This window comes from Setaria italica, chromosome IV (genome assembly GCF_000263155.2).
Source record: "Setaria italica strain Yugu1 chromosome IV, Setaria_italica_v2.0, whole genome shotgun sequence".
Lineage (NCBI taxonomy): Eukaryota > Viridiplantae > Streptophyta > Magnoliopsida > Poales > Poaceae > Setaria > Setaria italica.
In genome coordinates this window covers 3,162,173-3,183,819 of record NC_028453.1, presented here as the reverse complement: position 1 = coordinate 3,183,819, position 21,647 = coordinate 3,162,173, and the positions used below count along the sequence as shown (strand labels likewise).

At 48.1% G+C, this 21,647-nt stretch overlaps 3 protein-coding genes across 5 annotated transcripts; 1 reads left to right on the top strand and 2 right to left on the bottom strand.

The window, feature by feature from the left end:
* Nucleotides 1-503: 503 nt before the first annotated feature.
* Nucleotides 504-12,784, top strand: LOC101784572 (disease resistance protein RPM1). Of its 2 annotated transcripts, none has more exons than XM_004964533.2 (4): nt 504-705; nt 990-2,141; nt 3,103-3,906; nt 10,798-12,784. In XM_004964533.2, the coding sequence occupies exons 2-4, from the start codon at nt 1,029-1,031 to the stop codon at nt 12,511-12,513; spliced, it is 3,633 nt and encodes a 1,210-aa protein (XP_004964590.1). In that variant the 5' UTR covers nt 504-705; nt 990-1,028; the 3' UTR covers nt 12,514-12,784. The 2 variants fall into 2 exon arrangements, with proteins under 2 accessions (XP_004964590.1, XP_004964589.1); XM_004964532.2 differs by having other exon boundaries at nt 937-2,141.
* Nucleotides 12,785-15,804: 3,020 nt separating this feature from the next.
* Nucleotides 15,805-17,809, bottom strand: LOC101785240 (cytochrome P450 709B2). Its single transcript, XM_004964534.3, has 2 exons — nt 16,534-17,809; nt 15,805-16,451 (listed from the first exon to the last, which is right to left on the bottom strand). Exons 1-2 carry the CDS (start codon nt 17,713-17,715, stop codon nt 16,017-16,019), a joined length of 1,617 nt encoding a protein of 538 aa, XP_004964591.1. The 5' UTR covers nt 17,716-17,809; the 3' UTR covers nt 15,805-16,016.
* Nucleotides 17,810-18,267: 458 nt separating this feature from the next.
* Nucleotides 18,268-21,401, bottom strand: LOC101785642 (U-box domain-containing protein 35). 2 transcript variants are annotated; one of them, XM_014804985.2, is made up of 4 exons: nt 20,663-21,401; nt 19,894-20,577; nt 18,506-19,822; nt 18,268-18,408 (listed from the first exon to the last, which is right to left on the bottom strand). In XM_014804985.2, exons 1-4 carry the CDS (start codon nt 20,936-20,938, stop codon nt 18,316-18,318), a joined length of 2,370 nt encoding a protein of 789 aa, XP_014660471.1. In that variant the 5' UTR covers nt 20,939-21,401; the 3' UTR covers nt 18,268-18,315. The 2 variants fall into 2 exon arrangements, with proteins under 2 accessions (XP_014660471.1, XP_004964592.1); XM_004964535.3 differs by having other exon boundaries at nt 18,506-19,819.
* Between the last annotated feature and the right edge of the window lie 246 nt (nt 21,402-21,647).

Sequence of the window (21,647 nt, the reverse complement as noted above, 5' to 3'; positions counted from 1 at the left end):
TGCTTACGTGCATGACGTTTCCAAGCATATGCAAGCTTTTTTGTGAATGAGGGTTACGAGAATACAAGAACTGTTGTGTAGACTACATCTGAATCACATAGTATGCGTTACAACAATGGCATGTCAATAACAGTAAATTGTTGTAATGACGTGTCAATGGCATTGTTGTAATGGTTAGTTTTGCATCTATCCACTCAACCGATTAGGATTAGATTCTATCCAATTATAATTCTAGATCGTCAGCCTATATATAGGTGGCCGTGACACCCCTCGAGGGTGACTCAACTCACCTCACGTTAACTCTCCACGTACCATACCAGCAATACAATCCATCAAAATACAAGACGTAGGGTATTACTTCCCGAATGCTCGAACCTGTCTAAACCATTCGAGTTTTTGGTCTTACGATCTCCCCCGCCTACAAATCTACCACCTAGATAATTTCTGGTGGACTAGCCGTCGTTAAATCCGACACTGATATATCCCACCTCGTCGTCCGCCCTTCAGCACTCGCTGCCTGCCACGAGCAAGTAGGTGACGCCGGTGCTCTCCGGAGGACCGCCGGGAACGCTGCAGCGGCGGGGACCAGCGTGGGCACGCCGGCGACATCTGGTCTTCCGCCACACCGTTGAATCCCAGTTTGGCATGGGGTTGGCCGGTTGGGAGTTGGACGCTCTCCGTCATAGCTGACGACGCTGGCATCAGGTACCCAATTATTGCAGCCCGATGCACTTTCCAATTTTTAGTAAATTGTTAGCCTGTATTGGATGAATCAACTTGATCGCAAACTCGCAACCTTACTCGAGTAGTATTGCGGCATCATCCGGACTCACAAACATAGATGGTGAAGTCGATGATTGTAGCTGACTATTAGTTGGGCTGTCACCGTCGCGTTCTATATTGCTAAGAATCACCTACTCGCTGTGTGTATTGCAGCTGGACTACCTTAATTTTTCTGCCCTGAAACCAATCGCTTGTTTGGCATCCAGCACTAGCAGCCCCAGCAATTGACACAAGTGCGGAGAGCAATGGAGGCGACTGCAGTGAGCGTGGGCAAGGCTGTACTAGAGGGAGCACTGGGCTACGCCAAGTCCAAGGCAGCGGAGGAGATCGCCCTGCAACTCGGCATTGACCGAGATGTGGCCTTCATTGTGGATGAGCTCGAGATGATGCAATCCTTCCTGATGACTGCTGACGAAGAGCATGACAAGCACAAGGTGTTCCTGACCTGGGTGAAACAGATCCGTGAGCTAGCCTACAATGTAGAGGACACCCTCATGGACTTCACTCTTCATTCTGACAAGAAGCCTTCCTGCTGGTGTATCCTTCACACCCTGCGGGAGAGGCATGACATTGCCAGGGAGGTGAAGGACCTCAGGGCCAAAGTGGAGGACGTGAGCAACAGGAACCTGCGGTACCAACTAATCAAGCGCTCTGGCTCAAACCACTCCTCTGTGGAGGAGCAAACCAGTGTTGCCGCTGCAGCAATCTTTGGCATCAAGGAAGCAAGGCATGCCACCTTTGAGCAGGACAAATCGAAGATAAATCTGCAGCAGCTGATCAAAAGCGAAGAGAAGGACCTTAGGGTGATCGCTGTGTGTGGGACTAGTTGTAATCTTGGGAAGACATCTGAAATCAGGAAGGCCTATGATGATCAAGAGGTATACAAAGGGTTTCAGTGCCGTGCCTGGGTTCAGTTGATGAGCCCGTTCAATCCAAACAAATTCTTCGAGGACTTGGTTAGGCAGTTCCAAGTCTATTCCCGTGAAGTAAATGGTAAATCAGAAGAAGGAAATGCTCCTGGATATGACGTCCTCATTGAATTGGAGAAGCTAGAGAGTCTGGGGCAAAGTTACTTTGCTAAAGAGGTTGCAGTTCATGTTAATACGAAGAGGTACCTGATAGTTATCGACGGCCTGTCCTCAGTTGTGGAATGGGATTGGGTTAAAACATACTTCCCAGACAAGAAAAATGGGAGCCGAATTATCGTGTCAACACAGCAAGTTGAAATTGCAATTTTATGCACGGAGCAACCGTACCAGGTAACAGAGCTCAAGCAGCTGTCATCTGAACAGGCTGTTTATATGTTCCACAAGGTGACACAAGAGAAACCTATTACATCAGATGTACCTAAGAAACAGGTGATGTCTTCTTTTTTACCTGTCACAAAGTCTGCATGTACCCAAATTTAACAACTAAAAGTGATGTGATTTGTGGGGGATAGCTCAAAGATGTTTAACAAATGATGAAAGAAAAAACATCTGTATGAAATTGAAGAGACTCCATAACCTCTTAAATGGAAGAATATATAGTGTTTCCCTAAGTTATAATGTTAGACACTTAGATTTTTTCTCTATTATGTAAGTGGAAACTGTCTGCCAATCACCATACATGCTGCCAAACATTTTGTTGCTAGTTTATCTATGTGTAGTTAAAAACTTTGTGTAAAACTCCATCTGTCCAGTGTACAAAAAACTTCTGACGTGCTCTGCCGCACGTTTTACTGGATCGAAGACCTTAGGGATGCTCGCCACTGATACTATCTTCCATTTGGCTCACAGAAAAAAAAGGAAAAAAAGTCTTCCGCTCAGTGCCAATTCTCTGGCTGTAAATTTTCCTGAATATGCAGTAGAGTTGCATATCATTGCACTAAGAAGAACCCAAAGAATACAATGCACCCAAACACACACCTTTGACAACAACAAACACAACAGGAACCAAGCAACCAACCAGCATCCTATCTGGCAATTATCTCCAAGTGGGATAAATCCCTAGCGTCTGCTAGACACCAGAGGTGGTGCCTCCTCAATAATCTGTCTAAGAACTGCCTTTACACTATAGCGGCAAGGGAGAGAAATCCGGTACCTTATAGCGGCGGAAGAGGAGGGACCACACTTGTCTGGAGAAGACACAGCCACACAAAATGTTCTGGATGCCTGGATGGACTCGGCCTCCTGATCACGCAAAGGACAGTGAGCTGGATGGTCTCTAGCTGTGAATTACTAACCAAACTTGGAGCATATATCATCAATATATAGTGCAATGTAAAATTATATAGAGCACCAATGCAAAAATTGCTCAAACATTTACTTTTGTTATCAGGTAACACGTGTATCAGACTCTACAGGGCCAACCTCCAAGTCAAATAGAGTTACTAGTTGCTGGAACAACTCTGCGATTTCCAACAGTGAAATACAGGACGAAGAACCAAAGTTTATGTATTCTGGTATTGGTAATGCGTTCTCGTCTACTGGAAAAAAGTTTGAGCGCAGCAGAACAATTGCTCTGGTTGATGACGTGCTCGTTGGACGAAAAGCAGAGAAATCCAGAATTATTGATCTAATATGTCAACCAGATCACAAGCAAGGCTGCAAGGTAATCTCTGTTTGGGGAATGGGAGGTCTTGGAAAAACCACTCTTGTCCGAAGCATCTATAAAAGCCAACAACTTTGTGGCTGGAGGCGTGCTTGGGTCACTGCATCGCGCCCTTTCAACCGTGAAATGCTCCTTAGAAGTGTAGGTTTGCAACTTGACAAAGATATCCAGGAAAATCCTGTTGTAGCAAACGAGTCACATCAGGAAAAGAAAATTATGACAAAGGTGGAAGTTCAAGAGTTGATCAAACAAACACTCCAAGAGAAGAAAAACATCGCAATGATGGGACCTCAAGAGTTGATCCAAAAGCTAACTCGGTTTCTAGAAACACAGAAGTGTCTCATTGTTATTGATGATCTTTTGTCCATCGAAGAATGGGACTCAGTTAAAGAAATCTTTGCAAAGGCTAATCGTATCATAGTCACCACTAGGGGAAAGGATGTTGCAAAGTATTGTTCAAGAGAAGACAAGAACATGTACAGCCTTGAAGGTCTGAAAGGAGATACTGCACTCAACCTTTTCAAACAGAAGGTACTTTCTGAAATACTGTTCTTTCTATCAATTGGATGGTTTTGCTTTGTTTAATATTATATTTAATATCTTAAATTTTTTCTCAGTTTGGAACCAGTATACTTTTGAGTAAATTTCAAGAAACTTTAATTGCTTTGGCATGTGTATAAAAGCTACACGTTTAAGGGCATGTTCTGAAAAAAAAACTACACATTGTGGTCACAGGTTTTTAGAAAGCTATAACTTTTACAGTTTTTATCTCCTCAGCCCACATGCCAGTGTTAATATTATATGGAAAGCTATAACTTTAACAGTTTTTATCTCCTCAGCCCACATGCCAGTGTTAATATTATATGGCCCATTATGTTGTCTTAAACCGTCATGGGGTCACTATTGTCATATTGATTGGGGGTTAAGTAGTCCTAATGAGATGACTAAGATAGTTTGTACATTAATTAGGACGTCATATAAGCAAAATGATGATGTGGCAGTAGGGTTAGGGAAGAGAGAGAAGGAAACTGTTTCTCATGCAAAGAAACTAGCTCCATCGGCGCGAGAACAAAGGAAGAGTATTGTTAGGGCAAGCTGATGTAATTAAATTTAAAGTTTTTCTCATTTAAATTACAGAAAATTGAATTAAATAAAGCTTATTCATAGCTTATACAAATACCACGAATTAAATTACAGTCCAGTGGTTATGAAACCATGCAGATTGAATTAAAGATATCAACTATAGTTACAAATGCAACGAGATCTTCGTAGACACATTCCTAATTAAATTACAGTCCAGTGGTTATGAAACCATGCAGATTGAATTAAAGATATCAACTATAGTTACAAATGCAACGAGATCTTCGTAGACACCTTCCTAGGTAGTTCAACATGGTACAAATTCTTAAGTACATACGCTGACACACTTTGGCTTAACATATGCTGCTTCGTTGTGATCCGTTCACACATAGGGAGATTGGTCACTTCATACTGCATGACACTATTGTCAACATCTCGTCAAATTGATTTACACATGTTTTTGTTTGTCTTGCCTGTCATGCGGTCAACTCTGTAAATCCTTCTTGGCAATTTTGTCTGTAGGACACCCGAAAGGGGTTGTGTGTGATACACTCCATTCGTCCATTTAGTTGGCTAGACATGATTTTGCATTTTTTATCTACACCATAGTGCAACCCATAAAAGGACCTTTTTGCCCTCGTAGAACCGGGCTCACCCGTCAGCCCTCTCCCTCTCGTCCTTTCCCTTTCCTCTTTGCTTCCGCAGCCGCGGGCCACATCCCGCACCGGCGCACCCCAAACCCCCGTTCTTCGACTGGCTGCTCGACGCGCTCGCGTTTCACGTGGGGGATGCCCGTGCGGCCCGGCATGGTGGGCGCCGCGCCCGCGGACGCTTGACAGTTCGCGGCTGAGCTCATAGCCACCCCTAACCGGATCGTCAGCAATGGCGCCTGCGTCATCGCGTCGCTGTACAAGCTGCAATGCGAGAAGGGCATCAACCAGGATGCTACGATTTATTGTGACCTGGGAGCACTAGTGGAAATCGTAGCTTCGGTGAAGATCAAATTCGTCGCAAAGGAAGTTTTATGACGAATTTGTGATGAAATTCAGTCCGTAAAAAATGGAGTGTCAAGTTTGTACTTCCATGACGAAGTGAGCAAAAATCGTCACAGAACTGATTTTTTCTGCGATGAAAAAACTTTCGTCACGGAACCATTTTCCGTTCTATGATGTGTCCAAAAATGTCACTAAACTTTAGGATCCACGTGTCCCCGTCCACGCTGGTAGGTGACGTGGCACCGTTCACGCTGGCACGTGATGTGGTCCGGACATGCTGGCACGCTACCCTCCTACCGCTAGCAGCTAGCTGCCTCACCTCGCATGCTAGGAAGCGCGCTGGTACACGAGGGTGAGATCAGCTTTGCGCAAGGGAGGACTGGAGGAGAGGGAGAGGGCTGACTGGTAGGCCCGGCCTTACGAGAGCTAGGCTTGCTAATTGGATTGTAATCCAACTCTAACTCACGCCAATCCACATCAAATTAATTTACTTTTTCAATCCAACTCACGTCATAATTATATTATGTAAACCCAAGCTAATCCACCCTACTAGTTGATAGAACCCATAAGTTTGCTATATAAATTTATGGGCTGGTATAAAAATCACGTACATATTTGAAATAAAAGTCAGACCGACATGTGGATCCTACGTCAAGAGCAGCACCCTAGAGTAAAATCTCGCATTCACACCTTAAAATTTTAATGAAATTGATCGAAATTGTTGAAGATGACTCAATTTGATTGTTAGCTACTTTGTGCAAAATAGTATGGCTAAATATACATGTAGACCCCATGTCAAGACCTGGACTCTAGAATTAAAACATCGCGTTCATCCCTTAAAACTTTAGCGAAATGATCAAAATTTTTTGGAGATGACCCAATTTAACTGTCCACTACTTTGTGCAAAATAGTATGGCTGGACATACATGTGAGCCCCGCATCAAGAGTCGGACTCTGAAATTAAAACATTGCGTTCACACTTTAACATTTTAGCAAAATTGATTGAAATTTGTTGGAGATGGCTTAGTTTAATAGTCTGCTACTTCATGCGAAAAAGTATAGGTTGACTTACATATGGACCCCACATCAAGGGTCGGACCTTGAATTGTTTTGCGAATCGAACCAATACAACCCACTATAAATCATTCCCAAACCATTTGATGAATCAACATATTAGTAACCAATCTAAACAACTTCGAAGAGAAAACCAATCCATTAAAACCATTAAACCCAATCTAATTAGCAGGGCAAACGAGAGCAAAAGGATCCTTTTATGTGCTGTAGATAAAAATGCAAAATTACAGTGTCCAGCCAACTAAATCGATGAATGGAGTGTGTCCCACGCAAAACCACCCTCTCGGGATGTACTACGGACAAAATTCCCATCTTCTTTGACATGCTAGACTTACGTGGCACGTTGCCTGATCGCTAGACTTGTCCTTCCGTTTCCTTTTTCTTAGAATTGTACGTAGAATACATGTGTCACATCATCGGCAAAGCATGAACATATAGTATTTAAATCTATTTTTTTTGGGTCCATGACCACAATGCGCCTTGTCTGTTTAACCATTAGCTCCGAAACTTAGGGATTTAATGGTTCATAGATAAGCTCCCATATCTCCTCAATGATGGCATAATATATGATCTTGCTTCCATTATCATCTAACATCAGGAGCCTCATGAGCCCCTTCATGCGGTCTGGTACAATGGTTTTGTCATCTAACATCAAACTCTAGAACTTCTAAAGCTCTCTTTCATATCACTCAAGTCTCCCTATCCATCACATAATATATGAGATCATCTTCACCAAATTCCGCCAATGTATCAACCATGGAATCATATTAGGTAGCATCCACCAATCATCATTTCCATCTTCTTCTTGACCATCTTCTGATGTAATCCCTTCGTCCCCATGATTGGTCCAACAGATATAGCAAGGCATGAAACCTCTACTAGACCGATGTCTGTAAGTGGGCTTTATGGAAGGGTACTCAATCTTATTATTGCAATCACATCATGGACAATATATGTATGTACCCTTTAGGCTTGGAGCATCGATGCGCATTGTACATCCATTGTCGATCCATATACATTAGGTTGTTGCAAGCTAATTTTTAGTAAATGATGAAGTTATCATATAAAGATTTATCTGTTATTTAGAATAAGATAAATCAGCAAACACCAAGTCACTAACCATTGGCATGTTGATACTCCTAGAGGTAGAACTGTAAGTGTCACTAGAGACCACCGATAGAGGTGCAAAACCTAATTATGGGGAGAAATTTTACATAATTTAAATAAACTTTCTCGAAGATCTTTAATTCATCTAGTAATGATTATCTAAACTTGTTTACTTGGGAGAAATAGCTAGGGCATAGCTATTATTCTAAACATAGTTAATTCGGCATGATGATCCATCTGAAAAAGAAGGGAAACCCCCATATTTATTTATAATTAACCACCATCCACAATAGAGCATTATCTAGCTACATCTTTCCGTAAGGAACATCCAAAGATCTACAATGGGATAATTGCAATATACATCAAAAGTTAGAGCTCCACCTCATTGATTCTTCACTATGGCTAGAAGAAAAGGGTTCAAATCTAAAGCAACCATGCACAATCTAAAATTGAGTTAAATCATCTCCTTGAATTAGAGTTTGATCTTTAATCTCCAACAACCCTTTCAAAATCTAATTAAAAAATTAGAGTTCAAATTGAGATGAAGATTCCAAAATTCTGGACAAAAAGAAGCATCTAATCCAACTAGTAAAAATTGTAGCTTTATGAGAAGAAAAACAAAAAAATAGTGGTGGGTTTGTGAACTGGGTTTAAATAGTTATAGTTTTGTTAAAATTAGAAAATAACAGTTGTAGGTTTGTGACATATACTATGGATATAAAGATGTGAACTATACCTATCCCACCATAAACACTAATTAATTGTCCCCGTGCGCATCTACTTTGACTTTGGCACTAAACAATACTAGCCTGCTCATCCACGGCCATGCGAATGGTAGCTCTGCAGGGCTCCCATAGGACACCTTCACACGCCATTACCGACTGCCCTACCTGGCTCGTCATTGCCACTATATTATGGGGTAAGAGGCTCCAACCTCTAAGCTGCCTCATTATGGTTACCACTTTTGTGGTGCCCTCAGGTTCTCCAAGATGCACTGCACCCTTAGCTCCTGGCTACCTCAACTGGGCCACAAATGTATTCCACTTAACTTGAGCATCTTGTCGCTTCCTACACCGTCATTGTGTCCATGCCACAGTTGCCCCAACATTCCTTCTATGACTATTGGGAGTGTTAATCCATCTGCCCCCCACCTCCAGCTTCCTATCTTGTCTTTCTTTTTAAAGAACAACGAGGGGCGAATCACACCCCTTGAACCTTTCATTGCATTTGGAGTAGTGCGGGAAGGAGAAAGGGACTACCGTTTTCTTCAACACCGAGCAGTAGGGCGGCAAGCACAATGTTAATAGCTGTGGGGGAGGGGCACCCCGCGGCCCTAGGCAGGAGAAGAAGATGTGGTGGATGTCCTCCGTCGCGTTTGGGAAGAAGGGGCAGCGCAGCGTCTCGAGGGCACCGTGGCTGTGAAGGAACGCGCACGTGCGCGTACGTGGTCCTGTGGCACATCAATTAGAAGAAAGATTTGACCTCCCTATCCTGTCTGACTTTGTGATGACTTTGTAATGTTAGCGCGAGGGTTATTATTTGAGTATCATGGAAGATAGAAGATAACTAGGTTTCGCCCATGCATTGCCATGGGAAACCAAAAAAACTTCCAACGGAATAAGAGGAGCATGAAAAAACACGATTGGTTGTAGAATATTATGTTTTGGGCAATTAGAGTCATGAATTTAATGTTTGGGTTAATGTTTCGTGCATTTTGACATCTATTTCGGCCCAACACGAGAACATTCTTGACCGTACTACTGCTCATGAGCCTTCATAAACACTTTAGTTTTTTCCCCGTGAGCCAAATTTATGTAACATCCAGCCCATGGGCCAAAGTTGGGTGAGGCCATTGGGCCAACAATTGGAGTATTGCATGGGTACAATAGTTCATGCTACTTTAGTCCTAAATTGGAATTTGAGAGTGAGATGAGCTAACTTAAATAGCCAGTCTAAGAAGTGTAGTAACTCCAATTGCAACCTTTTGTGTGAAGAGAGGACGAAAGCGCAAGCAAATTGCTATGTAGGTGTGGTTCACTCAACGTGTAGAGTGGGCTTTAGACTTTTGTCGGGCCTGGGGTGTTACAATTTGAGTTGTCTAAATTTGTATATTTGAATCTGCCCGAGCATTTGTATATCGAAACGTGCGCGGCACAATTAATACCATAGCACCAATACTCATAGTTAATTTATTAAAATACTATTGTTAAGACCATGAATTTAGATGATTTTTCTTCATTTTTAGAAACTATCTTGACGTTAACTTTGCTAAAAACTCAAATATAGATTTTTGAGAAAATAATATTTCAAATCTAGAGTAGCTGTGATGCCAGATCCATAACAAAGTGTCTCTATTATTATATGGCATATACTAAAAAAAGTTTCATGATTTTTGGAAATGATCTTACGATAAACAACTTAGATGAAAAATCAAATATACCTTTCCAGGAAGAATTTTAATTTTAAATCTACATTATATATGACCAGATGCAAGAAAAATGAATCTCTATTGATTTATATCATCTACTCAAAAAATTTCATGATTTTTAAAAACCATATGAAGGGTAAACAACTCACCTAACAACTCAAATATAGCTTTTTCAGGAAACTTTTTTATGTCAAATCTTTGGTAGCTATGATACTAGATCCAAGCAAAATGGATTAATATTGATTTATAACATCCTCTCAAAAAATTGAAAGATTATTGAAAATCATCCTGGCAACTCAAATATAGTTTTTTGGGAAGAATTTTTATTTCAAATCTACAATTGTTATGGTACCAGATCCATGCAAAGTAGGTCTATTTTGATTTATAGCACCTACTTAAAAAAATTAAACTTTTTAGAAGTCAATTGGGTGGGGGGAACTAAATTAAACTTTTTAGAAGTCAATTGGGTGGGGGGGACTGGATAGTGGAAGTGGGAGGGGGAGGGGATGGGGTTGGGGGTGGTGGTTTGCTCGGGGGACGATACCGAAGGGGGGCGACATGAATACCCCTTGTATTCTTTTCAGTAGTACATATAAGATAAGATCGAAGATGATGTGTCAAGTTTGACTTCAAAAATGGTCAAGGACCACAAGTTTGAGCTAGGCCCTACGAACTGATAATTTCCTATTTTGTTGCCATTCTTTATCTCAATACTGAACAATGTTAAAATCGTTGCAGGTCTTTGTGGAAAACACTGAACAGATTGATTTACATCGTGATCATGATATGATGGAGCAAGCAAGACTTATCCTTAAAAAGTGTGATGGACTTCCCCTTGCAATATCAACGATAGGTGGTTTCCTAGCTACTAAGCCAAAAACTACTACTGAATGGAGGAAAATGAATGATCGCATTAACACCGAGTTGGAGATCAATCCGGAACTCAGGACAATAAAAAATGTCCTCTTGAGGAGCTACGATGGTCTACCCTATTATTTGAAGTCTAGTTTCTTATACCTATCAATATTTCCAGAGGATCACATGATTAGGCAGAAACGTGTGGTGAGGCGGTGTGTTGCAGAGGGTTATTCAAAGGAGATGCATGGCATGATTGCAGAGGAAGTTGGTAACAAGTACTTTGATGAGCTCTTTGATAGGAGTATGATCCTGCAGGGGGAAGATGTAAATATTTATGGTGGAAAAAACTATTCTTTTCAACTTCATGATATTATGCGTCAAATATGCATATCAAAGGCGAGGGAAGAAAACCTTGTTCTTACACTGGAGGAGGGATGCAGTTTGTGCAGCACAAATGGTACAATACGTCACCTTGCCATAAGCAGCAACTGGGAAAGAGATAAGGATGCGTTTGAGACAATGCTGGACTTGTCACACCTGCGGTCATTGACTGTGTTTGGAAACTGGGGATCATTTTTCATTTCCAGTAAAATGAGATTCCTTCGAGTCTTAGATTTGGAGGACACTTTCGGAATATCTGATCATGACCTTGATCAAATTTGCAAGCTCTTTCACCTGAAGTACCTTTCTCTGCGAGGATGTGAGAATATTCACCATCTACCTGATTCTATAGGGAATTTGAGGAACCTACAAACATTGGATGTCAGTGGCACACGTATATCTGAATTGCCGGCCACTATCACTAGGGTCCGCAAGCTGCAGTACCTTCGTGCAAACTGTGTCTATGTTCCAAGAGAGATTGAGAAATTAAATGCTCTACACACATTCGGCCGTGTCGATGTCAGACATGAAGAAGGAATTGATACTCTAAAAGGGTTCAAACATCTTATGCAGCTGCGCAAGCTAGCAGTGGTCGGCCTCACGGCCGCAAACAGTGAGGAGTTCTGGTCTGCCATTGCTAGCCTGAAACATTTGCGATCTTTGTCAGTCAACAGGGATTTTCCGAGGATTGAGTTTGATTGTTCTTTGGGTGGGCGTTTGTTTCCTCCAATATGGATTGAAAGCCTAAAACTGGCTGGCAAACTAGCCAGGTTAACAGAATGGATCCATCATCTTCAGAATCTATCAAGGTTACAGCTACGGGAAACTGAATTGCAACAAGATGCCGTGTGGGCTATTGGAAATTTACCAAATCTTGAAATTCTACACATGCGATTCGATTCATTCTTGGGGAAAGAATTACTATTCGTACAAGCTTCTTTCCCTAGACTCTTTCAGCTGGTGCTTTTGAATATGAGACATGTCACATTTGTTAAGTTTGAGGATGGAACAATGCCCAAACTTGAGCTTCTACAAGCTGATCAATGGGGAGAACACTGGGGAGGACGACAGGAATTCACGGGGCTAAGGTATCTCACGAAGCTAAAAGAAATTTGGCTGGGCAGTCAAATCAGTGAGGAATTCAAGGAAAATGTGCAGAATCAACTAGCAGAATATCCTAACAATGTCAGTTTGAAGCTGATGTCGCGAGACTAGAATGACATCTATGCAAGAAAGACGTCTCTTCTCTTAGAGGGGCTTCTTCGTCTTAGTTCTGCTTTCTTTCGTATCCCCTTTCCTGATGTTCCTCCTCTGCTGTTTAAGTTTCCCTCGCCCAAACAGATCCTGCTAGGCGATTACAGTTCGTGTCCGATGGAGTAACTAAATTACAATTTGACTATGTAACTCATGCAATTAGACACCAAACAGGCATATGTTGATGACTTATTTGGACACTTATCCAGCAGTTCTTTTTACTATCACTGAGAGGTACCACTATAATTAGAACAATATAATTTGTGGTATATGAGGTACTAATCTCAAGCTATAATCCACTAATGTCAAGGAGGGGCCAAATTGTAACCGTTGGCTAATGCCTATCCCACTGAGCGCACCATTTAACTTATGGACAAATCTAAATCATGTCGGATCGCACTTGACTGTAAATGCGCGACCGCTGGTGGCTCATGGCCTGCTACTAATGTGATGGGCTCACATAAAAAATTTAAATATTAGGTGGATTAGTTTGTGGTTGGTAGTTAGGATGATGGCACGCATGACCTCCTGCAGTCTCCAAAGGAGAAAACTAAGTTGTGCTGGTTCATGTGATTTTTTTTTCCTTTGACCTCTTTAAAATATGATAACTTTCTTCTGAATTGCCCGTTTTCAACTTCGTTTATACCACTGGATACTTCGTTTATACCACTGGATTTTCATGATGAGTTTACAAAATTAGATCCATGATGCATATATTTCGAGAAAAAATTGTGCGCTATCGATTTATATTAAATGCATAGTAGCTAGTTATATATTAAGTGTGTGGCAACTGATGAGTCACCTACCTATAAACTATATACATAAATTGCTAAAAAAAGATTTTCCATGTTGTTGTTGCCTACTTGAAGTATCTACGCCACATAAATTAGTATATTATCACTACACAAGTTATTGCATTATTTCTACATAAGTTGCAACAATATAGAAGCTGTCACAAATTTACCTAGAAATTTGATAATAATAAGTTGATATGACTTCCTATAAAAGTTAAAGGTGTAGTAGTAGTTATACAAGTTACCACAATGTATGGAATAAGTAGCTACATGTCCATGCATGATTTTCTGCTGGATAATAGAATCTGTTGTCCCAAAAATACAATATAAGTTGCTTATATAAGTTAGTGCTGTGTATCAACATAAGTTGACACTAATATAAAACGACTTCAAATATATTAAATATGGATCTTATTTTGTAAATCTTGTTGCAAGAAACACAAAGGTGTAAATGGATTTGAAAACCAATGCTTGATGAGAGAGTAATGCTCGTTTGAAGAAAATATAGCTATTTTGCTTGCCAATATCATCACCGTTGTCACTCCAAAAGAGACATATTTTATCTATTGCATGCCATAGCCCCCGCGTATTGCTGATTGAGGGACACATGACGGCACAAGATAGGGTCACGCGTCGTCCAATTGCGCGACAGGTCGCGCGTTAACCTCCTTAACTTATGTACCACAACAATTTATCTAATATATTGTGGATAACAAACTTTGGGCATCAAGAGGGTTGTTTGGTCGCCATCATAGTATGCCCCGTACAACTGCCGTGGAGAGTTGTCTCGGCGCCGCCGCATTCCTTGAGCACCTCCTCCCTAAACTACTGCTGCCACTCCCGGTGCATGCCGAGGAGGAACATGGGCTAGGTGAGGAGGTGTGTGGTGCTTTCGTGCCCGGCGAAGAAGAACGCCTTGCACTCGCCGACGATCTCGTCCATGATAATGATGCTCTCGCCGCCCTCGTCGGTGTTCGCCTCCAGCATGAATCCTGGATAACTAGACCTAGTTGTTGTGCAATTCCACATAAAACGGGCCTCCAAATGCAATTCTGGCTCAGAAGGACATCCAAATTCCAAACAACTTAAATGAATTGGGCCAAATAAAATTGAGCGATTTTGGTCCCAATTCATCAATCAAACGAGCTACGACAACATTCGGCGGTGTTCCGGATTATATTAGGCCATCCATGTTACTGATCAGGGTGAGGGATGAGGTCCAAATGTGTCCTACTATTATAGATGTCCATTCGGGCCACCCAGCCCGGTTCGGCACGGGCCCGGCATGGCCCGTTAATTTTCGTGCTGTGCCAGCCCACGAGCCTCACCAGCGGCCCAAGATCAGGAACAAGAAGAGGATCAGGAGAACAAGAAGAGGATCAGGACGATAAGGGTGTACCTGCGACGCCGGAGCCCAGAGCAGGAGAAGATGACATGACGATGAGATGCCTAGAGGATCTGTGAGAGGACGAAGGCCAACAGTTGCGACACCACAAGTCCATAACCACTCCATCCCTCCTCAACGGTGCACAGCACCGCCACCTGACGGATACCTGCAAGAAGAGGATCAGGAGAACAAGAACACGATCAGGAGGATCTAGATCTAGGAGAACAAGAAGAGGATCAGGATCATCTACAACTCACCAGCGATGCCGCAGCCTGAAGTCGGAGAGGACGACGGGAACAAGATTAGGAGAACAAGAAGAGGATCGGGAGGATCTAGATCTAGGAAGGTGAGAGGACGAGAGCGAGTAAGCAAGAGCGGCAGTGCTGATGGATCCAGCCGAAGCCGAGAGAAGCAGAGAGAGAGAGAGTGGCGGCTGGTGGCCGGTGGCAAGGCACCAAGGAGGTGGAGGCACGGAGCGGGACTGCGGGTGCAGGATGAGAGGAGGCGAGGAGCCGAGAGCGGAGGAATCGAGGCGAGGAGGCGGCACCGGCGGATCGAGCCGAAGCCGAAAGAGGCAGAGAGAGAGGGAGCAGCGGGCGGTAGCGGCGGCTGGCGGCAAGGCACCAGGGAGGCGGAGTTGCGGAGCGAGACACCGGGACTGCGGGTGCGGGATGGGAGGAGGAGGACTCGAGGCAAGGAGGCGGCGGGCGGAGAGGAGAATGGGGTAGGGTTTGCGGAGGGGGTGCGGCCGGCTGCGGGGGGGGGTGTCAGTTATATATGTCTCCCTTCCCGACCGTTGCTGGACTGGGCTGGCCGACCGTTGGTTTGACGGGCTGGCCATTCGATTTCGTGCCGGGCCGTGCCGCCCATCGGACCAAGGCACCGGCCCATGCCCGGCACGAGTCATCGGGCCAGGCCAGCCCGTGCCCGAAGAGTTACGAGTTGGGTCGGGCTTTGGATGGGCTAAAAAACCGGGCTTCATGCCGAGCTGCCAGGCTGCGGGCTGCATGTACATCTATACCTACTATGCTCCATGGAATGGTCACCAATGAATATTGTTTTGGCAACAACAAAGAGAACATGACACTGCTTTGACCATTGTTAACATTGTGAAACGTACGCTTACATCAAAGTCATAATATTTTGAAACTAATTTATTTTTTAGACAAATTTAGCCACATTGTTTTCAAAATTTTATTTGAAATGTGCAAAGTGGAAATAGTTTGACCGACCCCAGTCGCCAACTCGCCATACATCCACTCCAGTTCGCAAAAGGATGCCCCCTACGGATCCAAGAGCCTGAGCACGACGGGGAGCCCCTGCGACGGCTGCAGCGTCAGGAAGTCTGCCGGCGCGTGCACGTACTCCGGCGCCACCTCGAACGCGAACCGCCGCATGACCGCCGCCAGCGCCGCCTTCGCCTCCATCATCGCGAAGTCCTTCCCGATGCACGACCGCGGGCCCGCCGAGAAGGACAGCAGCGCGCCCGGGTGCGCCGGCGCCGCCCTGCCCGCGTCGTCCTTGAACCGGAGCGGGTTGAACTCGCCGGCGTCCCCGCCCCACGCCTCCTCGTCGCGGTGCAGCATCGCGATCGGGATCAGCAGGACCGTGCCCTCGGGGACCACCACGCCGCAGAGGTCCGCGTCCGCCGTCGCCCGCCGCTTGATCAGCGTCGCTGCGCCGTACAGCCGGAGCGTCTCGTGCAGCACCATCGTCACCTGCAAAACCACACGAGGACCCGATCGTCACAGGCTCGCCGGTGGCCACCGTGCGGGCTATAGCTTGAGGTTGGGGACTTACAAGCTTGAGCTTGTTGAGGGTGTCGCCGTGGAGGGGTTTCTCGGCGCCGCCGCACTCCCGGAGCACCTCCTCCCTGAGCCGCCGCTGCCACTCGGGGTGGGTGCCGAGGAGGAACATGGCCCAGGTGAGGAGGTGCGTGGTGCTTTCATGCCCGGCGAAGAAGAAGGTCTTGCACTCGTCGATGATCTCGTCCATGGTCATGACGCTCTGACCGCCCTCGCCGGCGTTCGCCTCGAGCATGAGGCCGAGCAGGTCGGTGCCGTAGTCGCCGGCGCCCTCCTTGGCGGCAGACAGGCGCTTGTCGATGATGGCCATAAGCGTGCCACGCACCTTCCTCTCGAGCCGCCACCGGCGCACGTTGGCCTTGGTCGGCGCCCACTGCATACCCGGGACGCGCACCCTGTTGGAGGCGAAGGCCATGAGCTGGAGCTCCCGCTGTGCCAGGAACACCTCCTTGCCCTGCCGGTAGCTACTGCCGAACGCCGTGCGCGAGATGACATCGGCGGTGAGCTCCATGAACTGCTGCCCCACCTCCACAGTCACCTCTCCGCCCACCGCCGCCGCCGCCTCCCACGACCGGATGACCTCCCCCGCGCACGCCGCCACCACGCCCGCCATCGCCTTGAGCTTGTTCATGGCGAACGCCGGGTGCACGACGCGGCGGTGGCGCACCCAGTCCTCGCCCTCTGCGAAGATCAGGCCCATGCCCAGCAGCGCCAGGATGGCCGGGCCCGGGTCCTTCTTGCCATACAGCCCCGCCTTGTCGGAGAGCACCCGCCTCGCCATGGCGTAGCTGCCGACGCACAGCGCCGGCGTCGAGCCGGACCACGACAGGAACACCTTGCCGTAGAGCGACGTCCACGCCCGCAAGTGCGGCATCACGCGGGGGACGATGTCGTGGGAGCTACGGTCCAGCGCCGCCTCGCCGCTCGCCGCCTCCAGCATCGCCGTGGCCTCCCCGGCGTTGCCCACGAAGAACCGGTACGGCGGCCCGCGGATGCCCTGCCGCGCGAAGGCCCGCGCCACGGCGTACGGCCGACACACCAGGTGCACCAGCGCCGCCCATAACCACGGGAGCAGGGCCACGGCGAGCGCAGCGGCGACCGCCATTCCCATGCCACCGCCCGTTTGGACCATCTGAATGTGAACGAAGAACTCGATGAACCATGCGAGGCCGCGCATGACGTTTTCGAGATTGTGCGCTTCAGGAATAGCGATTTCATCTTCTTTGACTCACGCTGCAAGGGGGACAACAAAGTCGTATGTTTTCGAGCTAGTACGAGACATGTCTGAAAAATATGGCTCTTGCGAAGAATATCTCAAATCTTTGGCTCGATTGTCAAATCGTAAGCGGTACGCCTACAGTTACATGCAGGAAAATGATTGGCATTTCGTACATGTAATTCCTCCATTGTTCCGTACCCCCTTGGTTTCTTGCACGTCTGTATTCAACTTCCCTACTTTGCTCTGCTCTACAATGTCGTCGTCCTTGCATTCCTCAATAATACACGATGGTGCGCGCACAGCTCAACATCATACACGATGTGATTTACACCTAGGGCAGGGCAGACAACCAAGAACAGAGAAGGGGAGCTAAAAAATTGTAGGCACATCCGATCCTTCAATCCAAACAACTCTGTTCCAACACTGCCAGGATCCATAACACAAAACAGGAAGCTCACAACTTACATGAACAGGTACACGGCAATGGCAGACAGGCAGAGGCATACACTAATCTGTATTAGTACACACAGCTTGTGCAAAGAAATTCTGCACCACGCGTCAGGCGTTCGATCTCCTCGGCGGCATCGGCGAGTCGCTCGCTCTCGAGCTGAACACTGATCTTGGGTACTGTGACGAATCGCTCATCATCTCCTGCGAATTTTGCAATAAAAACAATGGAGTCAGATTTGGTGGGTTGTCTGCTGTCGACGTGCTGGTGATTCCAGACTGATCAGGAGAGAGCGGTTACGGCGGCGTTCGACCGCGAGACGTTGCTGTAGAACGGCGAGCTGTGCATCCCGCCGCCGCCGCCGCCCCGGATGGGGCCGCAGTACTGCATGTTGTCCTCGCCGAGCGCGCGCAGCCGGTTGAGCTCCGGCAGCACGACGCCGCCGAGGTCCGGCCGGTCCTTCCGCCGGAGCTCGCAGCACCGGAGCGCCATCTCGGCGAGGCACTGCGCCTCCTCGACGGGCCAGTCCGGCACGGCCGGGTCGAGCATGTCCCGCAGCGCCCCGCGCTCCAGAGCGCGCCCGACGTGGTGACTCAGCCCCATGGGCGGCTTCGCCGTGATGATCTGCAGCAGCATCACCCCGAAGGAGTAGATGTCCGACTTGACCCCGAGCATCCCCGTCTGCTGGTACTCCGGGTCGATGTAGCAGAAGGTCCCCGCCGTCGACGTCATCCGGTACTGCGTCACCGTGTCGGCGACCGACGGCGGCACGAGCCGCGCCAGCCCGACGTCACTGATCTTGCTCACGTAGTTGCGGTCGAGGAGGATGTTGCCGGGCTTGAGGTCGCGGTGGACCAGCGGCTCCGGCTTGGTCTGGTGCAGGAATAGCAGGCCCGTCGCGATCTCGGCGCAGATGCGGAACCGGTGCTGCCAGGGGATCACCGGCCCGCCGCCGCGCCGGAAGAGGCAGTCGTCGAGGCTACCGCTCGCCATGTACTCGTACACGAGGCAGCCGTACTCCGGGCAGGCGCCGAGGAGGAGCACCATGTTTGGGTGGCGGATGCAGCTGAGAACCTCCACCTCCTGCTGGAACTGGGACCGGCCCTGGGCGGCGTCGGGGCGGAGCACCTTGATGGCGACCTGGGTGTGGTCGAGGAAGCCCTTGTAGACGGGGCCGTACCCGCCCTCGCCGACCTTGCGGGCGTCGTTGAAGCGGTCGGTGCCCTGCTCGATCTCCTCGATGCTGTAGCGCCTGTACCGGACCTCGTGGGACATGCCGCCGCCGCCGCCGCGGGACTTGCGGTCCTCGGCCTCCTTGAGGAGCTTCTTCTCCGCGGTGATCCGCTTCTGGACCTCCATCTCCGCGATCCGCTGGGAGGCCTCGGCGGCCTCCATCGCCGCCTTGGCCCGCGCCTTCTCCCGCTCGATCATCGCCATCGCCGAGTCCTCCGTGATCCGCGAGTCCTGCGTCTTCTGCTCCTCCTCCATCTTCCACCGCTGCAGCTCCATCGCCTTCTGCTTCGCGGTCAGCGCCTCCTTGCACGCCGTGCTGTACATGTCCATCGTCTGCTTCAGCTCCAGCCGAAGCCGCTTCATCTCCGCCTCCACGTCGTCCTGCTAAAAAAAGTTCATCGATTCTCACTCTCAATACATAATTATATATATAAGTATATAGTAAGTGAAGCCACCATGCCGAGGGAGCAGAAGGAGGAGCTGCTGGTCTGCGAGAAGGTGGTGTGGTCCATGCCGCCGAAGGAGTCGCCGCCCCACTTGCTGGGCGTGCGTGACATCTCGAAGCTGTGGTCGTAGCTGTCGGCGGAGCTGTTGGACATCCGCGGCGGGATGACCGGGTGGTGGTCGATGCTCCGGCGGCCGGCGCTGCTGACGAAGGAGATGTCCGCCGAGTCCGGCATGGACATGTGGCTGAGGTCGGCGTAGGACTTGCGCGTGTTCCCGGTGCCCCCGCGCGCGAACGGCGACCGGAAGTTGTCCACCCGCGGCGTCTCCAAGTGGTCGGAGCCCCTCGACGACGACGACCACCGGTGCGACGACGGCGGCTCGGGCCTGGGCGCCGCCTGGCTCTGCTGCGCCGCCGCCTGCGCCTGCAGGATCTGCGATCGGAGCGGCGACACCCGCGGCGCCGCGCGGATGGCGTTCCGCTGCGAGGAGACCTTGCCCTTGTTCACGACGTACACCGTGCAGAAGTCCGGTGCGCCCTTGGAGATGGTCGTCGGGATGTCCGCCTTGAACCGCACGAAGCCGCCCCTCGCCGTCGCGCCCAGGACCAGCTTCTCCACCGCCGCGTGCGCCGTGAACTCGATGATCGCCTTGGCCACGTCGTGCTCGTCCAGCACCACGTCCTTGCAATGGATCTGCACACACAGATGCCACAGCTGACAGCTCACATCAATTTATGTGCGGGTCATCAATTCACAACGGCATGGATCGATCACGTACGTCCTTGCGGGTGCAGAAGCATCGGAAGGGGATGAAGAGGTCCTTCATGTGCGGGTCCGTCGGCTGCTTGAAGCCGGCGGCGTCCTCGAGGCCGCCGGAGGTGCCCTTGGTGTTGACGTGGACGAGGACGAGGGTCTGGCCCTTGTGGACCAGCGAGTCCATGGCCCACTTGAGCGCGTTCTGGCTGTTCTTGTCCTTGTCGATGCACACGGCCACCAGCGGGTAGCCAAGGTCCGTCGCCGCCGCGTCCTTCCCCTCATGGTACGACCGCCCCATCTATATATATAAATATGTATCTGTCGCCGGCGACGACGCACACGTAGTCCTCCGCCGGGATGGCCGCCCTCCGGCCGGATTAATCGTTTGGCTCACGAGCCGCAACACGACGGCGAGGGACTTAGTGTTGCGCCATGGCCTGATCGATCAAAGGGGGGAGGACGGGGGACGCCGAGGGGCGGGGAGGGGGCGTCGTCGTCGTCTTCGGCTCCTGCTAAAAGATTGACCTGTGTTATTAAGCACGCCATTTCAGGAATGTGGTGGCTGTTTGCCGGCCCAAAATAGAGTCTTCGTCGGGGCTTCAACCTCGTTCAACGGCCGGCCACTGGACAACGGCTATTGCTCGTGTCTTTCATGCTGAATGGGAAAGTGCTATCATAAAATTTCCTCGATTAACCCTCTAGTCATTTGTTGATAGATTTTTATCCTCAAAATCTGTCACATTTTGAGCGAATAAGAAATTGCCACGTTATGGTGCCAGTTGTTACTTCTAGCAACCAAAATGTGTACAAAATAGATAGCTGATTTGTTTGTTTCAGCGGGTCAAAGAAAATAAAACCAAAACCCGCTAACATTTGTGACTGACAGAAAGCAGAGAAATGTTAGATGGTTTCCCTACAGCAGCTAAGCAGGGTCTTGCAGTATTTCCTACAGTAGCTAGGCTTATGCCTTGTTTGGTAGGAATTCCAGATTACTATGTTAAATCCCA